Here is a 24088-nt window from a genome sequence, read left to right on the forward strand (position 1 = left end):
CATTCTAATTTACCCAGTAATGGTGGCAAATCGGGGGAAAAACAGAGAAGCTGAAGTGTTAATAAGTGCAGCTGTGGCGTTTGTATTCGGTACAAAGGTGCCCTGAAATTACTAAATTTACCATACAGAAAACTAACAATACTGATTTCTCACATGGAGTCAAGGGGATGGTTATTTCAGCCTTGTGCACTCTTTGCTGGCCAGCTTTGCTGGGGAGAGGAGAGGAGAGGAGAGGAGAGGAGAGGAGAGGAGAGGAGAGGAGAGGAGAGGAGAGGAGAGGAGAGGAGAGGAGAGGATGAAAGAGAGGAGAATAGTGAGCATTAGGGATGACAAATTGTTTGACATTACAGAAAACCGCAAACGTGTGCAGATTCTTGAAGAGTCCACTCCGAGGAAGAGGAGGAAGAGGAGTGTTATGTGTACATGTTCTCTCTCTCTCTCTCTCTCTCTCTCTCTACATGATCAAATGCAGACATTTAGTTTCCAAAGTATAAAATCATTGGCAATTATTAAACATGAAAACAATAGACATTTTGGGAAATAGCTTATTTGCTATCTTGCTAAGAATTAGATGAGAGGATCAATACCACTTTTATGTCTTTACACTTAAAAGGCAGCTTTGCTTCACGCAAAGACTGGAAACAAAGAAGAAAAAAAAAAAGTATGAGCCTACCAAGATCTCCAAAGGTCACACCAACTTCCTGCAGTTTTGATGCCTTTGGCAACAAAAGGAAACCCACAGAGAATTCAGGAAGTCACTGCTCTTAGCCAAAAACTGGTCTTGAACATACCAACCCATAAAACAAAAACATGACATTTTATACTTTGGTTTTACACCAAATAAACAAATGTTATATAATGTGCAAATCAGTAAGCTTTACAGGTACTAGCTACTTGTTACCATTACACTGAGCGAAGCTAGTTTCCCTGTTTCCAGTCTTTGTGCTAATGCTACTTTTCAGGCAGCCGGGAAGTTTCCCGTTTCCCAGATGAGAGCGTTCACACGAGTTACCTGCTCCTGTTCTGTTGTAACAAAGTAACGTTAACTAAGCAAAGTAGCAGCAAGTTAATGCTTTCTAATCTACCTGCATGATTTCTGTCAGTTACAGTAATGGTAAGTAGTGAGCCGGAAAGCTGACGTTACGTTAGACACTTTAAAAACTAGACGATGAGGACAAATTTATGAAGGTAACTGCAAAGTATTGTTTAACGTCACAATACCCTGCTCGTTAGTATGTCCTAAATTGGATTGTTGTATTTTTGCACAGAGCAAGAATTTTGTCGAGTAACATCAAACCTACTCGGATATTCGCAGTTCGACACGTGTTCAGGTGTATTTTCCAACTCAGAAGTCAGAACTTTCCCAATTCGCAGTTGCTTGTGAACATGCGATAACTTAAGCTAACCAGGTAGCTGGTGGAAGCCTCATATTTGGTGTACAGAAATGAGAACTCACTCATCAACACCAAACAACTCACACAACTGCCATTGTTAGTCAACATTTTGCAAACACACTAAATTATAGTTTGCGATAAGAGTTATTTAACAGCAATTCAAATTTTTGTTTTGTTGTCTGTACACAGGAAGCATTGAGATGAGACAATGGAAAGAATAAAATGCGTGTGTGTGTGTGTGTGTCTGCTACCACATTCACACAGTCTCATTTGTGTTCCTGATGAGCTGCTGGTGTTTAACAAGAGGAAGCACAGCATGGATGCCCATTAAAAAAGGAGAGAACAGAAACCACAAATACAAATGCAACCGAGCTCTCATCTGTGCAGCCGGTGTGGGACGGCAATTCAGCGCACATAAAACACAAGCACACACGTGATGATTTGCTGGTCCCTCACGTTGAAAATAATCCTCCTTATAATGAGGTGCAGCTAATAGGCTTTTGGGGTTTCCAAGTTTTTGTTATGTACATTACACTTTAAAACATGGCAAAAACACAAGTGTCAGATCCATACATTTAAGACTGAGATTAAAAGTCAGGGAAGGTGTGTCTCACTGTCCCTGAGCAGAGCTTGGCTATGGTTTAAGAAGAGACAGAGAAAATGAGATGAAAGACAGATGAGAGGGAAACTGAGGGAATGAACCCCGAGGAAACTCATTTATATTCAGGATGGAAATAAAAGAATTGATGGTTAAGCATTCTTTGGCAGGATACTTTACAGGCTGCTATGTCTTCATTTCACTCATGAAAGTTTTACATAACTCACTAATGACCCGCCGACAGGTGAGCCTTGGAGAGAGGATGGGTGGGTGGATGAGCGCACACTTAGATCTGTGATTGCAGCTGAACCACGGCTGCATCTGAAATGTTATTTTACAATCAGTTTCACGAACACTGCCTGCCAACCAGAACATTTTCTGTTCAGCATTTCTGAGGCTTATACTGTGCTCTTCAAAAATCAAAATTAACTACAACTACTAAAAATAACTGTTCTGTACACTGTGAAATTACAATAATTTGTACAAATATGCACACAGTATAGTAGCTTAAACACTCTAAATGCCAAACTGTGTTGCCTGCACTGAATTTGTACTTCCAAACATATACATAAATTGGCTTCTGTCAGATTTTAAGGTTCTACAAGTACATTTCAGCAAGTATTAAGAACTAAATAAATCTTGGGAAATGCATAATTAACACAAACAACAGAAATCAGTAGAGGGGAAGTCTCTGTCAGCGTCTATACTGGATTTGAACTTTACTTAGTCAGAAGGACACAGGAAATTGCCACAAAAATGATGAGAAAATATTAGTACTCCAGAAATGAGTTAAACCAAGGACATAATCAAATCATCACCGCACTGCATCAGTGTGCAAAAGTGTCACCATAGGATATGGAAACCTGGGGACATATAAAGTAATTATCTTTACCACTGAGAGAATTTCATTGCAATATTATTCACAAAAATACTGACAGAGCCTTTTATCTAAGAATAGACCTCTAAAGCTGAGGGTGTGTATAAAGCCCAGTTCAGACCAAAGATTCACGACAAGACGAAACTCTTTTAGATCGTTGCAGAGAAAAGTTGCAGCAGTTGAACTGTCCCGTCTCGGCTCAACTCAAGCCAGCTGACGGAGTCACCTGGGAATCACTTTCTGCCGTCTCTAGCGGGCAGTTTTTGACTGTAAGACATAGTTTTTTCTGCTTATTAGAGGAGCTGATCCAGAAGAAGATGAAAGAAACTGACAAAAAGAAGGAAGAGCTCCTGTCTCAGGTTCATTCATTTGCATAAGCCTCCTGGGTATTCTGTTGTAGCACCGTGGGTGGCTCCAAAGTCTCTATCCTCTTGCTTTGTTATGTTTTCACTGTTTCATCCTCAGTAAAAAATGCAACTGATGCAAGTATCTGACTTTCACAATCCTCATTTATGTTTTAACATAGTATAAATGAATTCTTTCTATGAAAAGGTCTGAAAAGTCTAAAATGGAAATACAGAGAGTCATTGCTGTGGGGATGTCACACCGTCTCGGCTAATTGCTTTGTTGTATAACAGCAGGATGTGACAGACAAGTGAATTGCAATAAGTTGCAAGTTTTAACTCGTCTCGTCGTGAATCTTTGTGCAAAAAACTTGTTGAAATGTAATCGTTTTAAAAACATTTTCTAAACTGTACAAGACAACACTGGTCTCACATTTAGTTTAGGTTTTCCACAATTATGTAAAATAACATTACAAGGGACCGCCCACAATAAGTTAGCAAGGCTCATAAGGTTTAAAAAGCCATTTTCCCCAAATATATTCCTCTAAGAAAATGGATCTATACATACACGATAATTAGGCAAACACATAAACATAAGCTGTGAAATATAACAAAGAAATGCTATTATCGAAGGCAGGCTGGCCATCTGGAGTATCTGCAGTCTGTTTCCCACGGGGCCAGTCGAACTTTTATTAAAAGATTAAAGAATGTCCCATTTGGTCTTATATTTGTCTGGACAGCCGGCAGATGTGTGTGTGTGTGTGTGTGTGTGTGTGTGTGTGTGTGTGTGTGTGTGTGCATGTGTGTGTGTGTGTGTGTGTGTGTGTGTGTGTGCGCGCGTGCGCGCATGTGACAGTGAGTAAGGCAAGGATATACAGTAAACTCAATACGTCTCATGAGTGCAGTTTTAGCAAGTAATACAAAAAAAAATGGGATAAATAAGGGAACAAAATGTGTCTTGATATACGGGAGCCATACAAATAATTTAAAAAAAAAATCAAATATTCCAAATAAAACAGTGTATAATGTATCCACAACAGCAGGCTGTATTACATTAGCTATTCGTGATATGCTGCATGTCAGATGGACTGTTTCCACCTTTGCATTTAGAATCCTTTCCAGTCACAGTGTCAAATGTGAACAAGATAATTATCCTCTAAAAACACCATTTTTTTTATGACATCAGCATTTGCAGTTGAACAGGAAATACGGTTATTCAATTACTGATAGCCTGAGCCTTTATTAAACTGCCAGCCTTTATTTGTCCTGCATGAAGGAACTAATAAAAGGATAATGTGGGCAAGAGCTGATAAGCCACAGGGCTGAGCTATGATTAGCCGTGATAAACCAAAGGCTAATATGGAAAGTGAATGACCAATCGGTACAAGAAATACGCCACCATGTTTGTGATTATGTTGCCCTCTGCGCTGAACACAGTATTATGTCATGTAATGTTTGATTCTTCATTGGGGATTCAACCTGGTGTACCGCACAGATTAAATCCTGTGATTTAAAAGGATTCATTAATATTATTTCAGGCCCCTTGTTTGCTGTAAATGGGGAAGCCTTCGCTCCATAATGTTAAATACAATGTATATACACATGTGATAGAGAGGACTGTGTGATTTACGAGTATGAAGGCAGAAGTCACCATCGGTATCTAGTATATAGTATATAGTCAATAATAATGATAATCCTACTGTTAGAAATCATTTATACCAGAGCAGAGGACATTCCAACACCAGGTGAGGGTCAGAAAATGGTCCGCGATCTCATATCAGACTACATGCTGAGTGTTTTCACCCCAACAGGAGACACAGGTCTTTGTTGGGTGATCGTTTTGGTGTGAAAGGATCATTTCTACGGCCCTGGCTGAGGAATCTCACTTTCTGGAACATGCCTCTGCATACGATTCAGGAAATTAGACAGAACACACAAACACTCCCAATTTGGTAAGTTATCAGCCTCTATCCCTGTGTAAATCCCTCTGAACCAGCAAAGAACACTAATTACTGTAAATGTTGGAGCGACAGAGAGGAGAGCTGAGACCGAGTGAGGGATAATAAAAGGAGATGGGAGAGATAGCGGCTGCTGCAGCTGGAGCCAAAAAGCTTTTCATTAAGCGAACCCTACCCCCAACTCACACTACACACATACTGCACATGCCTATCTCATGCAACATACTGCTGCTCAGATCACTTTGAAGAATTAAACGACAGCATCCAGATTTATTCAAAATTATCCAATTTTCAGCCGAACCTCCTCTAATCTCTTCTTGATTGCCTCTCGCTGTCCCTCTTTTTAGCCATGTCTCCTCCTCCCTTCTCCTCTCTCGCTCTTAACTTTAACATCTGCATGTCTTATCTCTTCAATCGCCTCTTTCATCTGCCATTCACTGTTTCCATTTCTTTCCGTTCCTTCCTCCCCCTCTCCCTTCTTTCTGTGTGCTTTCCTCCCTCCTTTTTCCCCATCTCTTTCCCTCATGTCAATCATTTCCTGTTCATCATCTCTCCTCCTCTTCCTCTCTTCATCTTCACCTCTCCCCGGGAGCCCACAAACATGCAGCCAGTTTAAGTCAATTAAACAAATGTTTTTTGTATTCTCTCTTCACATTGTACTGTCTGTGACTGCATTCATGATGGACTTAAAGTCATTACACTAATCTGTGTATGTGTGTGATTTTCCAAAGCCTAAGCTAATTAGGCTGCGCCCACTGCCAGCAACAATGGCAGATCAGGGAAATGCTGGAGAGATAAGGCTAAACATACTAACACATATACACAAAGATGATTTTAATGACTTCATATGCTGCATAGAAACACATGCAATAAAAATACACAAGAACATGTTCATGCAGGAGTGAAAAAAAAACATGCAAACAGTGTATTTTTGTACGTTCTATTATCGCATTACTATTTCCCAACTAAATTCCTACCTCCATCTTCCTTTGACCTCTTCATTTATTTGGCCAATTAATTCAGAAAAAAAATATTGGTTATACCTCTGCATATGCGGAAGTACCTCCTACAGAGAAAGTTTGGAGAGTGACAACTTTCCCATTCGTTAAGGTGCACAAGTTTGATGGTGTCTGCATCCCATTTAGCTGCTCAACAGATGGCCAATAAATATAAAAGAAAGCCATGAGAATAAATTACTCCTACACACAAACAAGAAGTTGCACTCACACCTGTACAACGTACATCTGTCCACACGCAGAAGTACACCTACACATAGATATACACACGCTATACTACGGGAAAAAAAAAACAAATTAACAAATAAATTATAACAACCAAAAAGTGAGCGCTAACATACACACAGATGATTACTCAAACACACACACACACTCCTCATTTCTGCTCCTGTAATTGAAGCCAGAACCGTTTTCAGCAGGGGTGTAAATTTATTGGCTCCACACTTACACATGACACCAGGTGGTTATATATGTGTGTTGTGTGTGTTGTGTGTGTGTGTGTGTGTGTGTGTGTGTGTGTGTGTGTGTGTGTGCGTGCGTGTGTGTGTGTGTGCGGTCTGTGATAAATCATCTCTATATATAGGTAATAAACATAGTTTTCCATAGAGAGTTTCCTTGCTTCTACCACGGTCAGATGAGAGGTAGGCGTGTTCGTGTTTCCCAAGAGTCCCAGTTACAGTCTCATACACACACAGAGCCATAAATACAGCTACTTCAAACCTTTTACCAGGCAGAGTACGCACTCTAGGTTCCTATCCTTCCTCCACTCATTCTTTTTCTATCACTTTTTCACGAGCCTCCTTTTTTTTCTTCTGTTGTTTATGTCCCATTTTCTATCCTCAGTTTTTCTTCTCTCTCTAACTCTCCATGTCTATGTGACCACCATTTCCTCCTTTGAAAAATTCCCTTTTAAATGAGGAGCCAATATTTTTTCTCTTAGCTTCTCTCACTATCGATGAGTTGAATGTGGTTAATAAGTTTACTCTACAGATTACACATTATAGGACGTTACAGCCAAGATACACAACAGTATAGTCATTTTTCCCTCAAACTATTAAACACTCCTTTCTGTATACATCCATCATGGTCTGGTTTGAATCAGCCACCAAACAGGACCATTTAATCACTGACTCCTAATCTTTAACCCCATATTTGCCCCATATTTGTATGGTCAAAAAAGTCAATAATTTGCATTGGATGTGCTTGTTTTTTTTCACATGACTGTAAGTATCCTTTTGGAACCCAAAACATAATTTTCATCTGACTTGAAACATGAAATGTAAGAGATGCTTTGTATATTGAAAATTAGATTATGCAAGTCAACGGTTCATTGCTTTAAGAGTAAAGCATTCACGTCATGGAGCTTATGAGTAAGTATTGCTCATTTGCAACTTTTATGTTAGTTTTGGGAAATAAATCTTCATTCATTATTTATTACTCGCATATTATCATCATATAATCACACACACACACACACACACACACACACACACACACACACACACACACACACACACACACACACACACACACACACACACACACACACAAAGACTTCTTGGAATAGAAGATCCGAGGAAGAGCCACATACGCTAACACATAACAGAGGCAGAGCAGAGTGTAGACAAACACATCCCTGCACACGAAACAACTTGCGGTATAAATTCCAGTGAAGACAGCTAGTGTGTTTTAAGTGAATAAGACCTGAAGTAGTTCTGGGAACACATAAACACAAGGATCTGATTACAGATGCTGGGAAGATCTTAGACACATCTGTGGTAGAGCCAAAAGCAATAAGCAGATGCTTGTGTATTTCTGTCTTTTTGTGCTGAGGGAGGCATGTTTGCATTTGGGTTTGCGTATTCATGTGCTTCATGAGTATGCCAAGGCTATGTAGTATACACAAAGGTATATGTGTATATTGTGTTTACAAGCATTCAACCAACCTTTGCTATAAGACTGAGGGCTTCTCGGCAAGAAGGGGGCAGTACGGACGTCATATCGTGTGTCAGGTCAGGTACTTCCTGTAGGTACAGCTCTAACATGGATGCCAGCTGAAACAGGCCTTGTTTCTTCTGCTCAGACATAGTATTCAGGTCTGTAAAAAAAGAATGCAGAAAATCATCCGTCTTTGGCTAAACAGTTGCTGTCTCTTGTTGACTGTGTCTAAAACAGCAAACATGTTCTTCTCAAAGTCGAGTCGTAGAACCTCATATTTGTGTCTCAGGAGAAAGACTACAAATTATGTAGTTTAGTATATGAGAGAGAACCAGGGGGCTCCCTGTAAACTCTTTCTTCAACAGGTTTAGTTCACAGCCCTCATCTGTCTCCTCCACACACCACACCTCCCAAACACCTCTGCTGCCTCCCCCTTCCCTCCTGGTGAGCTGCATGGACACAGAGCCCCCAACTTCAAAGGGCTCTTCCACCACTGACACCGTGACCCTCCTCCCCCCATCTCTGTGACGACTGGCCATGTTAGGAGACAGCTGGAGAGACTCCACCAACGCAAGGCTGCAGGACCTGACGGCATCAGCCCCGGGGCCCTGAGGACCTGCGCCGTCCAGCTGGCTGTTGTCCTGCAACACCTCTTCAACCTGAGCCTGAAGCAGGAGGTGGTCCCGGTATTGTGGAAGACGTCGTGCCTGGTTCCTGTTCCGAAGAAGACGACTCCATCTGGCCTCAACAACTACCGACCGGTTGCCCTCACATCTCACGTGATGAAGGTGCTGGAGAGGCTGGTCTTGGCCCACCTCAGACTGCGGGTGAAATCTTTACTGGACCCTCTGCAATTTGCATACCAGCCTCATGTGGGAGTGGACGATGCCCTCATCTACCTGCTGCAACGAGTTTAGTCTCACCTGGATGGAACCGGTGACTCTGTGAGAATCACTTTCTTTGATTTCTCCAGTGCATTCAACACCATCCAACCACTGCTGCTGAGGGAGAAGCTGCAGGTGATGGAGGTGGACACGTCCACCGTCTCCTGGATCACTGACTGGAACACAGTTTGTCCGACTGGGCGGTGTTCTGTCCGACACGGTGGTCGGTGGTCCAGTACAACTCAGAGTCCTGCCACCTGCAGAAGTTCTGTGATGACTCTGCAGTGGTTGGGTGCATACGGGATGGACGGGGGGAGGAGTACAGGGCAGTAGTGGAGGACTTTGTGGAGTGGGCGGGTAGAAATCACCTGCTTCTGAACGTGGCCAAGACCAGAGAGATGGTGGTCGACTTCAGGAGGAAGACGACGGTTCCACAACCGCTAAGAGTTCTGGGAGAGGAGGTGGACATGGTTGAGGAGTACAAGTACCTAGTGTCTCCATGACAACAGACTGAACTGGAAGACCAACATCAACGCTGTCTACAAGAAGGGGATGAGTCGACTCTTTTTCTTGAGGAAACTTCGATCCTTCAATGTGTGCAGCGAGATGTTGGAGACGTTCTACCAGTCTGTTGTGGCCTGTGAACCGTACTTCTAGTAGTCTGCTGGGAGGGAGAGAAATGGGGGGGGGGGGGGGGGCAGCATTGGAGCCGGAGACACCAACGGACTTAAACTGGTTAAGAAGCCCGGCTCCATCATTGGCGGCAAACTGGAGAGTCTGGAAAAGGTGGTGGAGAGGAGGACGTTGGACAAACTGTTATCCATATTGGATAATCCTGACCACCCTCTCCACCACCTGCTGCAGGGACAGTGGAGGACTTTCTCCAAAAGACTCCTCCAGCTCCGCTGTCACAAGGACTGATACAGGAGATCGTTCCTGCCCACTGCAATAAGCTCACCTCTGGCAAAATCCATCACACATCATTAACACCGTTGCACTGTTTTTAATTTAATTTAATTTAATATTATTCTATTTTATTTGTATATAATGTGCATTTTTAATTTTTTTATAGTTAATATTTTTACTACCTCTTTTTATTATGTCATTTCTATTGCTTTGCCCTGTACATGCTGCTGTAGCAAAATAATTTCCCCTTGCGGATTTAATAAAGTAAGTAAGTAAGTAAGTATCTATCTATCTATCTATCTATGTATGTATGTATGTATGTACAGTATCTATCTACACATGTATCTATCTATCCATCTATCCATCTATTTTATTATAGATCTCAAAACATATAGTATCCAAATTATGTTACTAATACAGTGAAATTTCAATCTCCTGCAAACATACTTTTTTTTGACACTGTATATATTGCTCAGCTTGTTGTTGATGCTGCTCATGTTTCCAGTCCTCACCTTTTTAAACTTATTTGTATTAACAATGTTAATCAATATTGTTAATGTTTAATAAATAACGGCCTTTTTTTTTATTATTTATATTTTTTTATTCTATTTATCTATCTTATTGTATACATAGTTGTATTTTTTTCTTATTGTGTGCACCTTTTCTTTTTTCCCTAACTGTGTTTCTATGCTGCTGTGACCACTAAATTTCTCCACTGCGGGATTAATAAAGTCTAAAGTTTATCAATCGTTCTTGTTCTACCTTTAAACATCTGGCAAGAGACTAACTGTGGATGAAAATAGAAAGTTGGCCTGTGGCTAACTCTGGAATATTTACAGAAAGATTTATAAACACTGCCCTTGTAAATAAATAAATAACAACAAATAAGTGAGAAGATAAACCGTTTTTCACTGCAGTGGCATTACAATCAGGATAAACACACACATGCATTCACTGTTGCAGGAGAGACTTACGTGATTCATGCTCTTCTAAAGTGTAGAGCTCCTCACTACTGTTCTTAGATGGATTTAACTGAAACAAAAGAAGAAGGACGGGGTATTTGCACATCTTTCTAGTTTTACAGAAATATTTTTCAAATTGTTGCACATTATGTTTCTTAAAGCACATTACTTTGAGAGTTAAACAATGAAAAAGTCCAGAAACATACCAAGGCAAAGATGAGTCTTGCAGCTAGACGGACTGAGTCAGTAGGAATTCTGGGTAGGAGGCTGCACAGACATTTACACTCTCTCTTATGACCAGACCATGCTTGTCTCTGCAGAAGAAGAGCATTTCAACACATTGATACAAGTACATATACAGTCATGTTTCCATCATTTCAGACTTTACTAAATTGACTTAGGGTACTTTTGTTTCCTGGAGAATGACCATAAACAATAACCATAACTATTTCCTGTGTAACCCGAACACTAAACCAAGTCTTCATCTTGAAATGTAATAATTTACAACTTTTGTCCCCACAACATGAGTAATACAAACGCACACACACACACTCTCTATACCTGGCAGGTGACATTGCAGTAGCGAGCCATCTTGCACTGGGAACACCTCAACAATGTCTCACGTCTAGAAAGAAAGATCGAGAAAAAAAAAGATGTGTTAATTCTGCAGTTAATTAAACTTCCATTAATAAAACAAACTCCAGCATCAAAGAAAACCAAATGCTTAAAAGTCTGATTCACTGTTATGAAAAAGGCAAGGAGTACAAAAATATTAGTGATATCTAAAGAAGTCAATGACCTGGAATGGGACCAGCCCAATGGATTTTAAAAAGCCTGACAAAAGTCTGACATCAGCAGACTTTCACTACTGCTGTTTCAGTGTCTGAACATAAAACATTCAGGCTGCTACACATACAAATTATTTTGGACATGGTTAAACTGCCACCCTACCAAACACATCCTCATATCCACTCAAGCATGTTGCTGTCATTGTCTTGGCCCTTTTCCATGCACCGCCCTTGTCTTAACCTTTTCTATTTGCTGTATTAAGCAGACCGCATGCATCCGTTATCTCATTTTATCTACCTACCCATCTCTAATTTGATTGTCATCTAAGGTTAAAACATTAGGTACACTCTCCTCAGTGTCACAGCCTGTTAGCATCACGGCACTTGCATGTGCCTGAGCAACTGTGTGTGACAGCTGTGTGCATGTTTGCTGCCTCCGAGGTCTGTTGTGTTTCTCTGAGTGATACTGGTGTCCTTTCCAGTTTGCCTTGTCAGTCTGATAACAAGCCGGAGCACAGGAGAGTCTGACAGCTTCACGCAGCCAATTACAACCAGTAGAGAGCGCATCACCGAAGCACAGACACAAAACCTGAATCATAGAAACCCTGTCAGAGTGTGTGTGTGTGTGTGTGTGTGTGTGTGTGTGTGTGTGTGTGTGTGTGTGTGTGTGTGTGTGTGTGTGCGCGCATAGGTCAAAATGTGCCATAGTTATCGTGCTTGCAATATATAATATTACAGCAGGGCTTTTGGGTGTTTTTATCAGACGGTAGAGAGTGACTGACTGATTGGGCGCCCGGCCCATGAACTTACTGTTTTGGTTCAATGCCATTGCTTTCATCGTGTTGGTTTGGGTCACCGCAGGCAGCAGTTATGAACAAAACAAAAATCTCGAAACACCCTCTGCACGCTACCTGCTGAGCAACAGAGAGCCACAGCTGGAGACTTGCTGGGGAAAATGTGTAGTGGAGCATTGAGCAGCTACAGCCAGATATTTCCCTGAAGGAGTTGATGAAGTGAGTTAAAAGAGCAAATTATGGACTTACATTTGCCATGTGACCCAAAACACAACTCTGAATGAAAGATGTTGTTTCATAACTGCTGATTGTGAAAATAAGCAACTGCTTTCTTACAAGTTCAACATATCAACTTAGAGGATGATGATATGTCGATAATGTATTCCCAATCTGTATACACAAAGTGGCCACAAATCTGTTCTTGCAGAAAACCATGTTGTTGGGATATGATTTTCGAATATTTGAATAGTTGTAAAAATATTTTTAAAATCGATTAGTATATGTGACAATTCTTCTTTTTTATTTCCCCTGTTTTTACTGGCACCTGGTTGTTACACGTTACTCCCATCAGAGGGTGGTGGGAATGCACCTAAAAGCTGTCTGCCGGCCGCCATTAAATAACATATGGAGAAGAAAAACATGCTTCTACCAGGTAAAACTGTATGATGTTGAAGATGCTGTAAAGCAAATTCCAAGATTTGCTTCTCAATACATTATATACGTGTGAAATGAGTTGCTGAAAGCGTGCAAAGTTTGAAAACTTTGTCGCACTGAAATGTGGAGTTAGACCGTTGAACAGTTTCTCATCCGTCTTCAACTCAAGTTTTTTTAGGCGGGGCTAAAACCTAACCTATCTACCTCACAACAACCTATCTACGTCAGATCACAGCCGGTTTATATAACCTTCTGCATGGCTCCTCCTCTCACATGGTGAAACGCTATAAAAGCCTGGAGCTCATTTGCATAAGAGGTCATCCCACTGGACTTCAGTTCTACTCCTGCTGTAGTCAGATTGTTATTGTACATCAGCTGGCTGCTACAGGACGTCTCCCTCCACCCGCAAGTGCATCTTTCCTGGAAGCAAGAACCTCCAAAGCAGCGCTGCAGCGCTATTTAAATTCCCTACTGATGAAGGAAAAAGAGGTGGATTGATTTCATGAAGAGCTACGCTAAAGGAGACTTTAGTATCAACACCAACAGCTGCCTCTGCAGTGATCATTTCACGATGGATAGTTTCACCAACTTCCACCGGAGACAGACGGAGTTCATGGACGCACCGTTTCTCCTGCAGCTCAGAGCTGAACCGAGCGTCGCCCTCACGGCCGTTCATTCTCCCAGTCGCACCGTCCGCCACCGCCAGCAGTTCACCACTCAGCTTAAGTTCTGTGTGCTTGTAATAGATAACTTTTCCACAGTAACTCTGCTATATTTAGTCCGCGGTGCAAACCACTAACGTGATTTTACTCGGTGTAGAATAATGGTATTTTTGTGGAATGGTAGCTAATGTGTTAATTAGCTTCTATTGAGCTCGTAGCTGAGCAGAGTTCAGAGGAAAATGCTCCGATAACCGCAGATTTTTTTATGTGTCTCAATATAGCTCCGATAAGGAACTATAGTATATGTAACTCTGTATTTTACATGTCGGGGTGATGGTAAACATGGACCAGAGGAGATCCTGCCCTCCTGATTAATGAGGGTTGTTGTTTTTGTACTCCGGTGACGGTGTAACGTTACAATCACCGACCCTCTCGGTTACATGTACCGGTACCGGCACCGGTCCGGATAAACGAGCCCGACGACATGTGCAGGAGGCTGCAGAGAGCAGGTGGAGGAGGAGGTGGAGGGACATCAGTGGAAGAGAAAGACTGTTGGCTCGACCTGAGCAGGTTCAAAGTTTGAATTGACATGTGATGTAATGCAGCGTTGTGCATGTTGCAGTCGTTACAGAACTAAATCAACTCCTCCGCTCTTATTATCTCCACTATTGTAATGCAGGTCATTAGAAGTAGTTGGAGACTCACTGTCTGCTGTCTCTGGTGTCCAGTTTTACTCCTGTGTTACAGCTCAGGGGGACAAGCTGGATTTATATGCATCTGTATGTTTCACTCATTGGACAAATAAATTCTGATTCTATTCTGTTTTCACAAAGCAAGCTGCTCCATCCACCAGAGAGACAGAGCCACTGACATCATGCATGAAGTCACCGAGAGGTTGGATGTCAGACGGACCGTTTAGTGTGAAAAGAACTGCAGCCACAGGACTCTCATACTGAACACTGAACACCTTCCAGTGAGTGGGCGGAGCTTCAGCTCCTTCAGGACACGCCCCCCCAGTCTCAGAGCAGAGAAGACTGATGATTTTCTCACGATTTCAAAGCCTAATTTAACAAACTTGTTGGTGTTTTTTTTAATTCAAATTTGGATGGGTAGTTAACAACCCATACTTCTGTGGTGTGAGGTACTTAAAACTCATTTTCATTTCTACTTTACAGCATCTTTAAGAGATTAGATGCAAAGGTGCGAACAGCAGAAACATGCGAAGACTTCAGCCGTCAGAAAGTTCTGCGCGTAACTCCTTCAAAAGATGTGAAGATGAGGTGCACTTTAAACTCTGCAGGTGGAACTAGCAGATACACAGAAAGTGACAAGCACCAAGAAGACGGCCCATCCACTGATCAATAAAAAAGGACCAGAGGAAGTGAGTTTGATGATGGACGTGAGGGTTTTAGAAGTTGGACAGCATTTGTTGAGCCCGAGTTAAAGGCGCATATGAGCCTCTTCTTCTCCATATGTGTGTAATTGATTAATAATTGAATTGCTCCGAGCTAATTTTGAATAGTACTTTTGCTTGAATTGCAAAATGATAAAAGACGATACGTTCTCTCTGTATAACCACATTCAAAGGTGACAGAAAAAATGCAGGCAGAAAATGGGGAGAGATGGAGATGACATGGAACAAGCAGTCAAACCATGGAAGTTGCAATTATATGGTATGTAGCTTGGACCAATAAAAGCATATGAATTTAGATACACAATTACCAGCAACAACTGACAACCCAGAATCCTTTGCGTGTGTAGGAGTTCTTTGCATTACTGAAGTCGTTCCAACACAAGAGCATATGCATGGGGAGTCGGTGTTAGAAGAAAGCTGGTTTGGCATGAGTTCATATACCAGTTTACATAAATAGTAATAACTAAGAAGTATTTGTGGTTTCTTATACGACAGGAAAATGATGGAAGATTGATAATAAATCTGACAACGGATGGTACTATGAGCTCACACACACACACACACACACACACACACACACACAAAATCCAAAATGAACTAATGGATAACATGTTATGATGGATGTAAATACATTTGCCCCAGGCTTAGCGTACGGAGTACGGCACATTTCATTAAATTGGAACCTTAAAAAGCAAAATTTGACATTTAATATGAAGATACACACACACACACACACACACACACAGAGTAGGTCTGACCGAAGGCTGCTGTCTGTCAACATTAGTGACAGAAGTTAAGTGTTTCCTCCGAGTGTGTCGTCTATCAGTGTGTGACCAGACTGGACTGTTGAACTTGGCTCGACGTTCCTGCAGGCTTGTACAACTTTCCAAAACACCCCTCTCTTTCCTGCTCTCTCCTCCGCACTCCTTATAAATTCTACAGCTTTTCTCACCATCCGTCTCATCTTTTTCTCCCCTCTTGTTATGCCACTGTGTATATTTGCGATGAACTTTCCAGCTTGGAAACAAGTGGTACATTTATAGCCCTTTCCTGGGATGTAGGATCATGAAAACACAGCTATTCTTGTCATGTTGAGACCAACCAGAAACAGAGAAGCCACCCAGAGTTTGAGAAACACATGCCCGCAGTCCGAGACACAAAAAGCAATAACAGCAGATAGGACCAGACCAGACCTAAACACAGTCAGGATATAACTCATACACAAAGAGTGTGATCATATGCTGCTGCCACAGGAAGTCTATCCATCTTCCAGGGACCAGACAGGAAGCCTGATGTTGACTACAACCCCATTTTTTTCTTATACTTGTTTCCTGTTGCTTAACTTTGTGAGGAATTACATATTGAAAGAGTTACACGGTTTATTCATGAACAGGATAGGTCATTCTGGTACCAGGTAAATATCCACTATGGGGTAAACTCTAATAGTTTATATATAAAATAAACATAAAGTTTCTGACAGATCAAGAAAGGCAATCTGATGATTGTTGTTATGCGACAATAGGAATTTGTCAACAGTCAAAGATTTTGTCATACCGATTATGTGGCGGTATCCATCCCAGTCATTGTAGACAACGTTACAATGCACTTTACAGGACTTGCATCAAGAAGTGGATTGATTTGCAACAAACACTCTGGTTACTCTGATCAAGCTGTTTCTCATATGAAGCTCCGGGGCTCTTCCTGTCACAGAATTCTGGCAGTTGAATCAGATTTGGCTGTTTAATACAAATATTTGAGTATTCATTCAGGTTGATTGAGGGGGACGGATGACAGATGATGATTTGACTCTTTGACTTTCAGAACCAGAAAATGTACTTTAACAAAATAGATCAAACAAAAAATGAGGAGAAAGAGACATGAAGGGTGTGAGACAGACAGGCAAACACCCAGAAAGAATATCAATCCTATACTGCGTCTGTACTGAGCTGCATTAATGCATAGCTGCACCACAGCAACTGTTGTTATGGTGATTGCCTCCAGGCTGATAAGCTCTTAGCATTTATAAAGTATCAGTGCACGCATACACACACACACAAGTATACTGTAGATACCGGTCACATGATCTGGGTATTCCAGCGGGACTGTAGACGGTTTATCTTGGTTAAACGTAACTGAATATTTCCTCTCTGTAAGTGGTTGAACAACACTCATAAAAACAAATATTTTTGCTCTCTACTTATTCCACCTGAGGAATTTAAATTTTAGTGTGAAAGAAAAGTGACACATGAATGCTGATTACTGGTAAAGTCTGTAATGTGATTGGGACGCCATCTGAAATATTCCACTTTCATGAGCTCAACAACAACAATAACAAGAGAACCAACAAAGACATATTTTGTTTCCTGCAGCTCAACAGTTCAACCAAGCGTTCCTCCAACCGAGTGCTTACTGTTCGTCATCCGTGATTGTTTGGTTCAGGAAGAAACACCCACACGCTTTCTCTACATTTCACACACATTATTTCATGATTCGAAGACACATAGATGACCCTGCTCTGGCCTGCAGGCAGCGTACTTTACTCTAGGACTGCTTCATGCGCTACACAAAGTTACATTCACTGATTTAACATACTCCAAATTTAGATGTGGACAATAACAACAGAGCGGAAAGGACAGAAATCAGAAAGATATAAACTTCTTCGTCCTCGTCCGTTCATTAGTGGGCAACAGAATCCACTTTCTTGTTTAATATAACTTACTCACTTTCATACATAGATTATGATTTCTCTTAAGAAGCACATCTGTCTGAACTTCAGCCATGTTCTCTTATCATGTCCCCTCTCTTGCTGTCAACCCCCTCCTTCCCTTCATCCCTTTCTTCCCCTCGCCTTTTTTCTGCTCCTCTTCTGCCTCTGTGTCTCTGTTAGATGCTGTATGAAGTGATAGTCTTCTGGATGGCGGGTCCATGGTTGGACTGCAGGCACACTAGGAAAACTCATGAATAACATTAGATGGCTTTCATTAGTAGCACACAGAACAGTCAATTAAAAACCAGACTCTCTCTCTGGATCCCAGCACTGTGCACTTCTGCCTCTCAATGCCATACTTTCTTTCTTGTTTTGCTATCTCCCCCCTCCCCCCCAACATTCTCTTTGGCTCATTACTTCCTGTATTTCATCATACATTTAAATATTCGGATTATATAACTTCACAATAACCCCACCAATACCAACTAACAATTGTATTATCAGTTGTTTAAACTGTGTATCTGGCAAAGATGGCATTTGCTTGTAGCAGCTTCTCAAATGTAAGAATTTGCTTTTCTGGTTTATGTCATTTTAAATGGAATAGCTGTTGGGATTTTTTTTTTTTTTTGTTACTGTTGGCTGGACAAAATAAGATATATGAAGATGTCATCTTGTCATGTAAAATGTGATGGCCATTTTCCAGACATTAATCAACAAACAACCACAAAACAGTCAATCAGAAGACTAATCCTCACATTGATAAATAAAGAGATGGAGCTTCTTCCTCACTCAGGAAAAACAAGAGACAAAAATCTGGGACTCTATATATACATCCACATTTAATCATATCTTGATAAGACACTAAATATCTGGAGACTTTGGATATCGGGGTATCATAATATGGCATTAGTGTAATTTTCTCCTGGTTTTAAAGACTGCGTTTCAGTAAAGTGATGCTTACTTTCTGAACTTACCAGACTGTTTTAGCTGTTCTATTATTTGCCTTTTACCGACTTGGTCATTATATCGTCATTACTGATGATTATTTATCAAATATGTCATTATGTAAATATTCTGTGAAAGTATCAGTAAGTAAGTAAGTAAGTTAAGTAAATTAAGTTGGCAACTCATCAGTTTCTAGCTATAATTATTGATTATTTTATCATCTGTTAATCTGTTCGGCGATTAATCTTCTGTTGATCAACTAATCGAATAATGCTCTATTTACGACAACATTTTGAAAGACATTATATATAGATATTGAAGTCAATTAAGTACTGCAACAACAAAATTATACATTACGATGAGTATGTGTGATGTTTATTTAATGTTTTCTTCCTCCAAACAACAGCGGTGTGTTTTTATGACCTTGCAAATTAGACAATTCTTAGGTTGTGCAAAATGACAAGTGAAAGCAAGCAAGTCTATTTTTTTTTTTTAAAGATAAAACCCTAATGAAGAGCACAGATGTTGATGTGATAGAATTGAGTGGTGAAATGAAAAGAAAAATCAGGGAGAGAGAATCCAAGCGAGAGAAACACAAAAACATAAACACAAGAAGAATAGGAATAATAAGGACATAAAAACTGTCACTCAACAGTAGTCGAAGAGACTGAAGGATTCTGGTTGTCTCTATTGATATGCAAGAGCGTAGAACCCACATGTGTGTATATGTGGTCAATTGTGTTAAGTCTATGCTATCAGACACCTAATTAGGCCTAGCTCAGCATATATCTGTTGGTGTGTGTAGCATGGTAATTAATTTCCCGTGAGTATTGGCTGCAACAATGTGTGCATGAGATTTTGTTCTGTCTTCATGTGTGTGTGTTTGTGTACGTTAATAATTAGTGGGGTTCTCGTTTCTGGGCTGTCCAGTCGTGCCTGAGTGAGTTTTCTCATTTCCAGGCTGAGTGGTCGACGCAGCGTGCTACGTCTATCTCCAACATGACAGGTAATGGCGTGTGATGTATATTTATGTAAAACGTAAATATTAATATAAATACAAATCTAGTTCACTAAAACTGACTGTTTCCCCTACCTGAGTCTCATCTGCTCAAGCTACTTCTTTTTTCTGTTTGTGAACAGTGGAGACAACATGAAATATGTCCTTCTCCAAACTTCTGGACAAATTAGCTCTTCCTCTTGCAGCAAAGCCAATTCAACTTTCTGTTTGCCAGCACTGCTGCAGTGTGTTACAAAGTAAGTGTGAGACAATGTAAGCATGAGTATTAAACAAATGAGCACTTCCTGAAGGGACACTACTGCCATCTACTGTTGCATCTACGCTATGACAGCACAGACTACGTACAGCTAGATCCACAAGTACACTGCAGGCATCCACAGCACGGCTACAGTCAGAGACACATGAACACATGAGTTTAGAGTAAACTGGTGACTAGCATGTACACCACTGCTGCCTCTGTGTGGGTCTCTCTCTCTGTGTGTGTGTGTGTGTGTGTGTGTGTGTGTGTGTGTGTGTGTGTGTGTGTGTGTGTGTGTGTGTGTGTGTGTGTGTGTGTGTGTGTGTGTGTGCGCATGTGCGCGTGTGAGAGTAAGTAAGGCAAGGATATACAGTAAACTCAATACGTCTGAACCATGTCAGGGCCGTCCTACAGACAGCATAATGATGAACACGCAGTCAGTCACATCTGTATACTCTAAAAACTGCTCAAGGTTTTCGAAGGAAGAAAACAAAAAAAAACACACACACACACACATACAAAGCTCCTTTCCTATTCTCTGTCTGTTTATGTTCTGACACTAACTGTAAGTCTCTTTGTTAAACATCCACCCTGTCTCTCTACCACCATCACCTTCTCTCTCTGTCTGTCTGATAAGTGTGTGGATGCAGTGGGATGTGAAGCACACAGATTACTCTCCTTGTCCTCCTCCTCCTTTCACTCGTTCCCTCCTCCCAATTTATTCTACCATCTGCTTCTTCTGACATCTGTCTTCTTCCTTTGATTCCCACCTTCCGCATTTTTCCTTCCCATCTGCCTCCCTTCTCTCCTCGTTCTCCCAGTTTATCATCACCATTCTCGTCCACCATCTTCTCATCCCTTGCCGTTCTTCCGTTGCTTCATTCCCACTGTGGATTATTTTGCTTGTATCTGCTCCTTGCCACCCTCCTCCCCTCCATCTCCTGCAGTTAGATACCCAGGTGTCTCTAAACACACACACACACACACACACACACACACACACACACACACACACACACACACACACACACACACAGCTGTATAATTTGCAAATCAAGTGATTTGCTGTAAACTGGGAACACACCTCCCCCTGTGTTTAGTGCTTGCTATTCATCTAGCGAGCACATCTGTGTGAATCGTTTTTAACTCCACTTGTGAGGACAACAGGTCTTCACAGAAATTAAACATTGGTCCTCAGGAGGATGAACATTTAATGTTTTTTGTGTTGTTAGGCTGTGTGCAACACAATTAATTAAGGTCAGTGTGTTTTTCCAGGGAGTGCAGAAACTCTGTGTTTGTTTGTTTGTTCCCACTAGAAATTTGTATAAAACAAAATGCTCCATGTGGACTTATTATTGTTATTCTACTGATCACAGACAGTGCATCTGTTACTTGTGAATGTTAATGTCTCCCGCAATCCTAAAGGCTAAAAGAAAAAGAAAAAAAAAATCACCATAATTTAAGGCCTGTGTGGACACGATTAGCTTTCTGAATGAAGTCTGAGATCAAATTACTAACATATGGTTTAGTTTTTTCTTTTATTCATTTGGAAAATATTTGCTGTAGTCTACGAACAACCTGGATAACATTTCTTCCTTCAGTTAAATATTGAAAATGGCTGGTTGTGAAAACCAATTCTCAAGTTCTTTGACATTCGTGATGTGGCTCTTTTTGGAGTCGTGTATAATTTGGGATCTCTGTAAATTCTTGTTTGCATTTTAATCAGCATTTTACAAAAGTATCTCAGCTGTGCTTCTTCTATCAAATGTAAGTTCTGGTTGTCTGAAATTCAGCTGTCAGATATTCAACTGAGATCAAACCACATCTGCTTGCATTTCTCTTGCTTTATTCCCTTCATGCCTGATAGCTTCAAATTTATTGTGATCACTTGTGATGTACACTGCATAGAAGGGCACCAATGTGCATCTCTCCCCAACACTTAAACCTAAAATGAGCTGGGCTGACATATCGCTCATTTTATATATATATGTATATGTATATGTATATGTGTGTGTGTGTGTGTGTGTGTGTGTGTGTGTATGTGTGTGTGTGTGTGTGTGTGTGTGTGTGTGTGTGTGCGTAAGAGAGAAAGAAATGACCACAACCTTCGAGAAATGACCACAACCTTCGAGCTGTGAATCTTTCATTACGATTCAATTTGATTTCAATTCACCTCTCAACGATTCGATGCATTTCGATAAAGTTTAGTAGGGGAGGGTTTTGCCATAGTTATTATCTGTCCTTGTAATAAACAGATGTCCCATAAATGGATAAATCATCTGCTGCTAGCTAAGTGGTGGTGCACAGAGAAGCCCCTCGTCTCCACTCAGTTGCAGCAACTCAGGGAGCCAAAGAAGGCGTTCTAAAGTGAAATCAAGTAGAAATATACATTGAAACTGACAAAAAAAAAAACTTCAGTAATGATGTCAAGTATTTATAAAGACACACAAAGCTTGAAACTTTGTTGAGTTTTGATAGTTATTAACACGGCTGCTACATAGAACCTCTGTAAAGGCAGTTCATTGCTGCATCTCAACCCTGTATTTCATAATGTTAAACATTACATATTTATACTGATTGCCTCAAAAGGCAGTGTCATGATTTGTGACATTCGCCTCATCTGTTGTTGCATTTTTTTCACTTTTTGTTGTTTGCTCAGCTTCACAAACAGGCATTTACATCCAAATGAAATTAGAACAAAACTCTTGAGTCAACCGTCTGTCAATATTATTTCATGTTCTTTGAAATAAGTAAAGACCCCTGGGAAACTGGTTTATCTAACTTCCAATCAAAAGTTTCTGTCTATAAATAAGACAAAAGTTTTTGATGTTTTAGTTTTGTTGTTTGCGCTGCTCTGAAATGTGTCTGTGTGTTTCTGTGGGATCCAAGGAGACACTGAGTGAGAGATTGGTGTCAAATAAAAAGACTTCAGCTGAGAGAGATAATGTTACACACACACACACACACACACACTACCCACCCACACGTTTCTCGTTCTATCTTTGTTAGGACACTTAATGCATGACGATCTAAAACCTCAATCCTAAATCGCTTCCTGACCCCCTCAAAGACACAATTCTAACGTCACTACCCGACCCCCCTCTAAACCTCATCCAAGATCTTAACCTAAACCCAACCTGGATCAAACACACAGTTTTAAGGTTGCTACTTGGCTCTTCTAAAACCCAATCTGAATCAAAAATCCTCAGATTTAAGGCACAACTTGACCTCTTTACACCTCGGGTGTGTGTGTGTGTGTGTGTGTGTGTGTGTGTGTGTGTGTGTGTGTGTGTGTGTGTGTGTGTCACATATCGTTGGATATTCATCGTTTGTGGTGTTGCTTACAAACTACAGAACTGAGATCATGTTTTGTTTTGTTTTTCTCAATATCTGAAAGCAAACTGTAACACCTATGTTCTTAAAATTGTATGTTATCAAAATTAATAATCAAATGTTTTTCCCAATTTTGCCACATTGTCAAAAATATCGTAATTGCAAAAATACCCAAATATATAGTAATATTATATTAAGGTCATACCGCCCACCCCTACCTTTTACTACTTACACCAAACTGCTTGGATCAATGAGACGAGCAGGGCGAGTCATTGGGATACAACAACATCGTACCCATCACAACTAAGCACCTATCACAACCCGAAATACAGGTCTTAACCCTCAAGTTGCCCTTTAAAGCTGTGAGGACCAGGTCCTCAGGATGCGGATGGTTTTAAACCAAAATCGTTTCACGTAAACATAGAAAGATATTCACTGGATGGTCAAAGTCAGTCTCATTATATTTTCATAGAAACCCCTCATTAGATGACACCTCAGTCACCACAAGTCCTCCAAACAGTATTAATCAGTAACATTTCAAAAGCTGCTTCACTTTGCATTTGTGCCATTTGAAATAGTAAAGGCTTCTACTCTGACAATAAAAAAAATATTTCCCTTTTTTTCTGTCTTTGTTCCCTCTATTATCTCCCCTCATCCC

General features: G+C 40.7%; 1 protein-coding gene across 1 annotated transcript in view; it reads right to left on the reverse strand.

Annotated features, from left to right (window-relative positions):
* smyd3 (SET and MYND domain containing 3) overlaps window positions 1–24088 on the reverse strand; it is a 73516-nt gene that overhangs the window by 44903 nt on the left and 4525 nt on the right. The window contains exons 2-5 of the mRNA XM_069174112.1: window positions 11439–11502; window positions 11084–11191; window positions 10890–10947; window positions 8134–8285 (exon numbers count right to left, since the gene is read on the reverse strand). Coding sequence (XP_069030213.1) covers window positions 8134–8285; window positions 10890–10947; window positions 11084–11191; window positions 11439–11502 — 382 coding nt within the window. The remainder of the gene's footprint in view (window positions 1–8133; window positions 8286–10889; window positions 10948–11083; window positions 11192–11438; window positions 11503–24088) is intronic.

The sequence above is a fragment of the Embiotoca jacksoni genome, unplaced genomic scaffold (genome assembly GCF_022577435.1).
Source record: "Embiotoca jacksoni isolate LCO1_2020_lvr unplaced genomic scaffold, fEmbJac1.0.p SCAF_6, whole genome shotgun sequence".
In the NCBI taxonomy this organism is placed as follows: Eukaryota; Metazoa; Chordata; class Actinopteri; family Embiotocidae; genus Embiotoca; species Embiotoca jacksoni.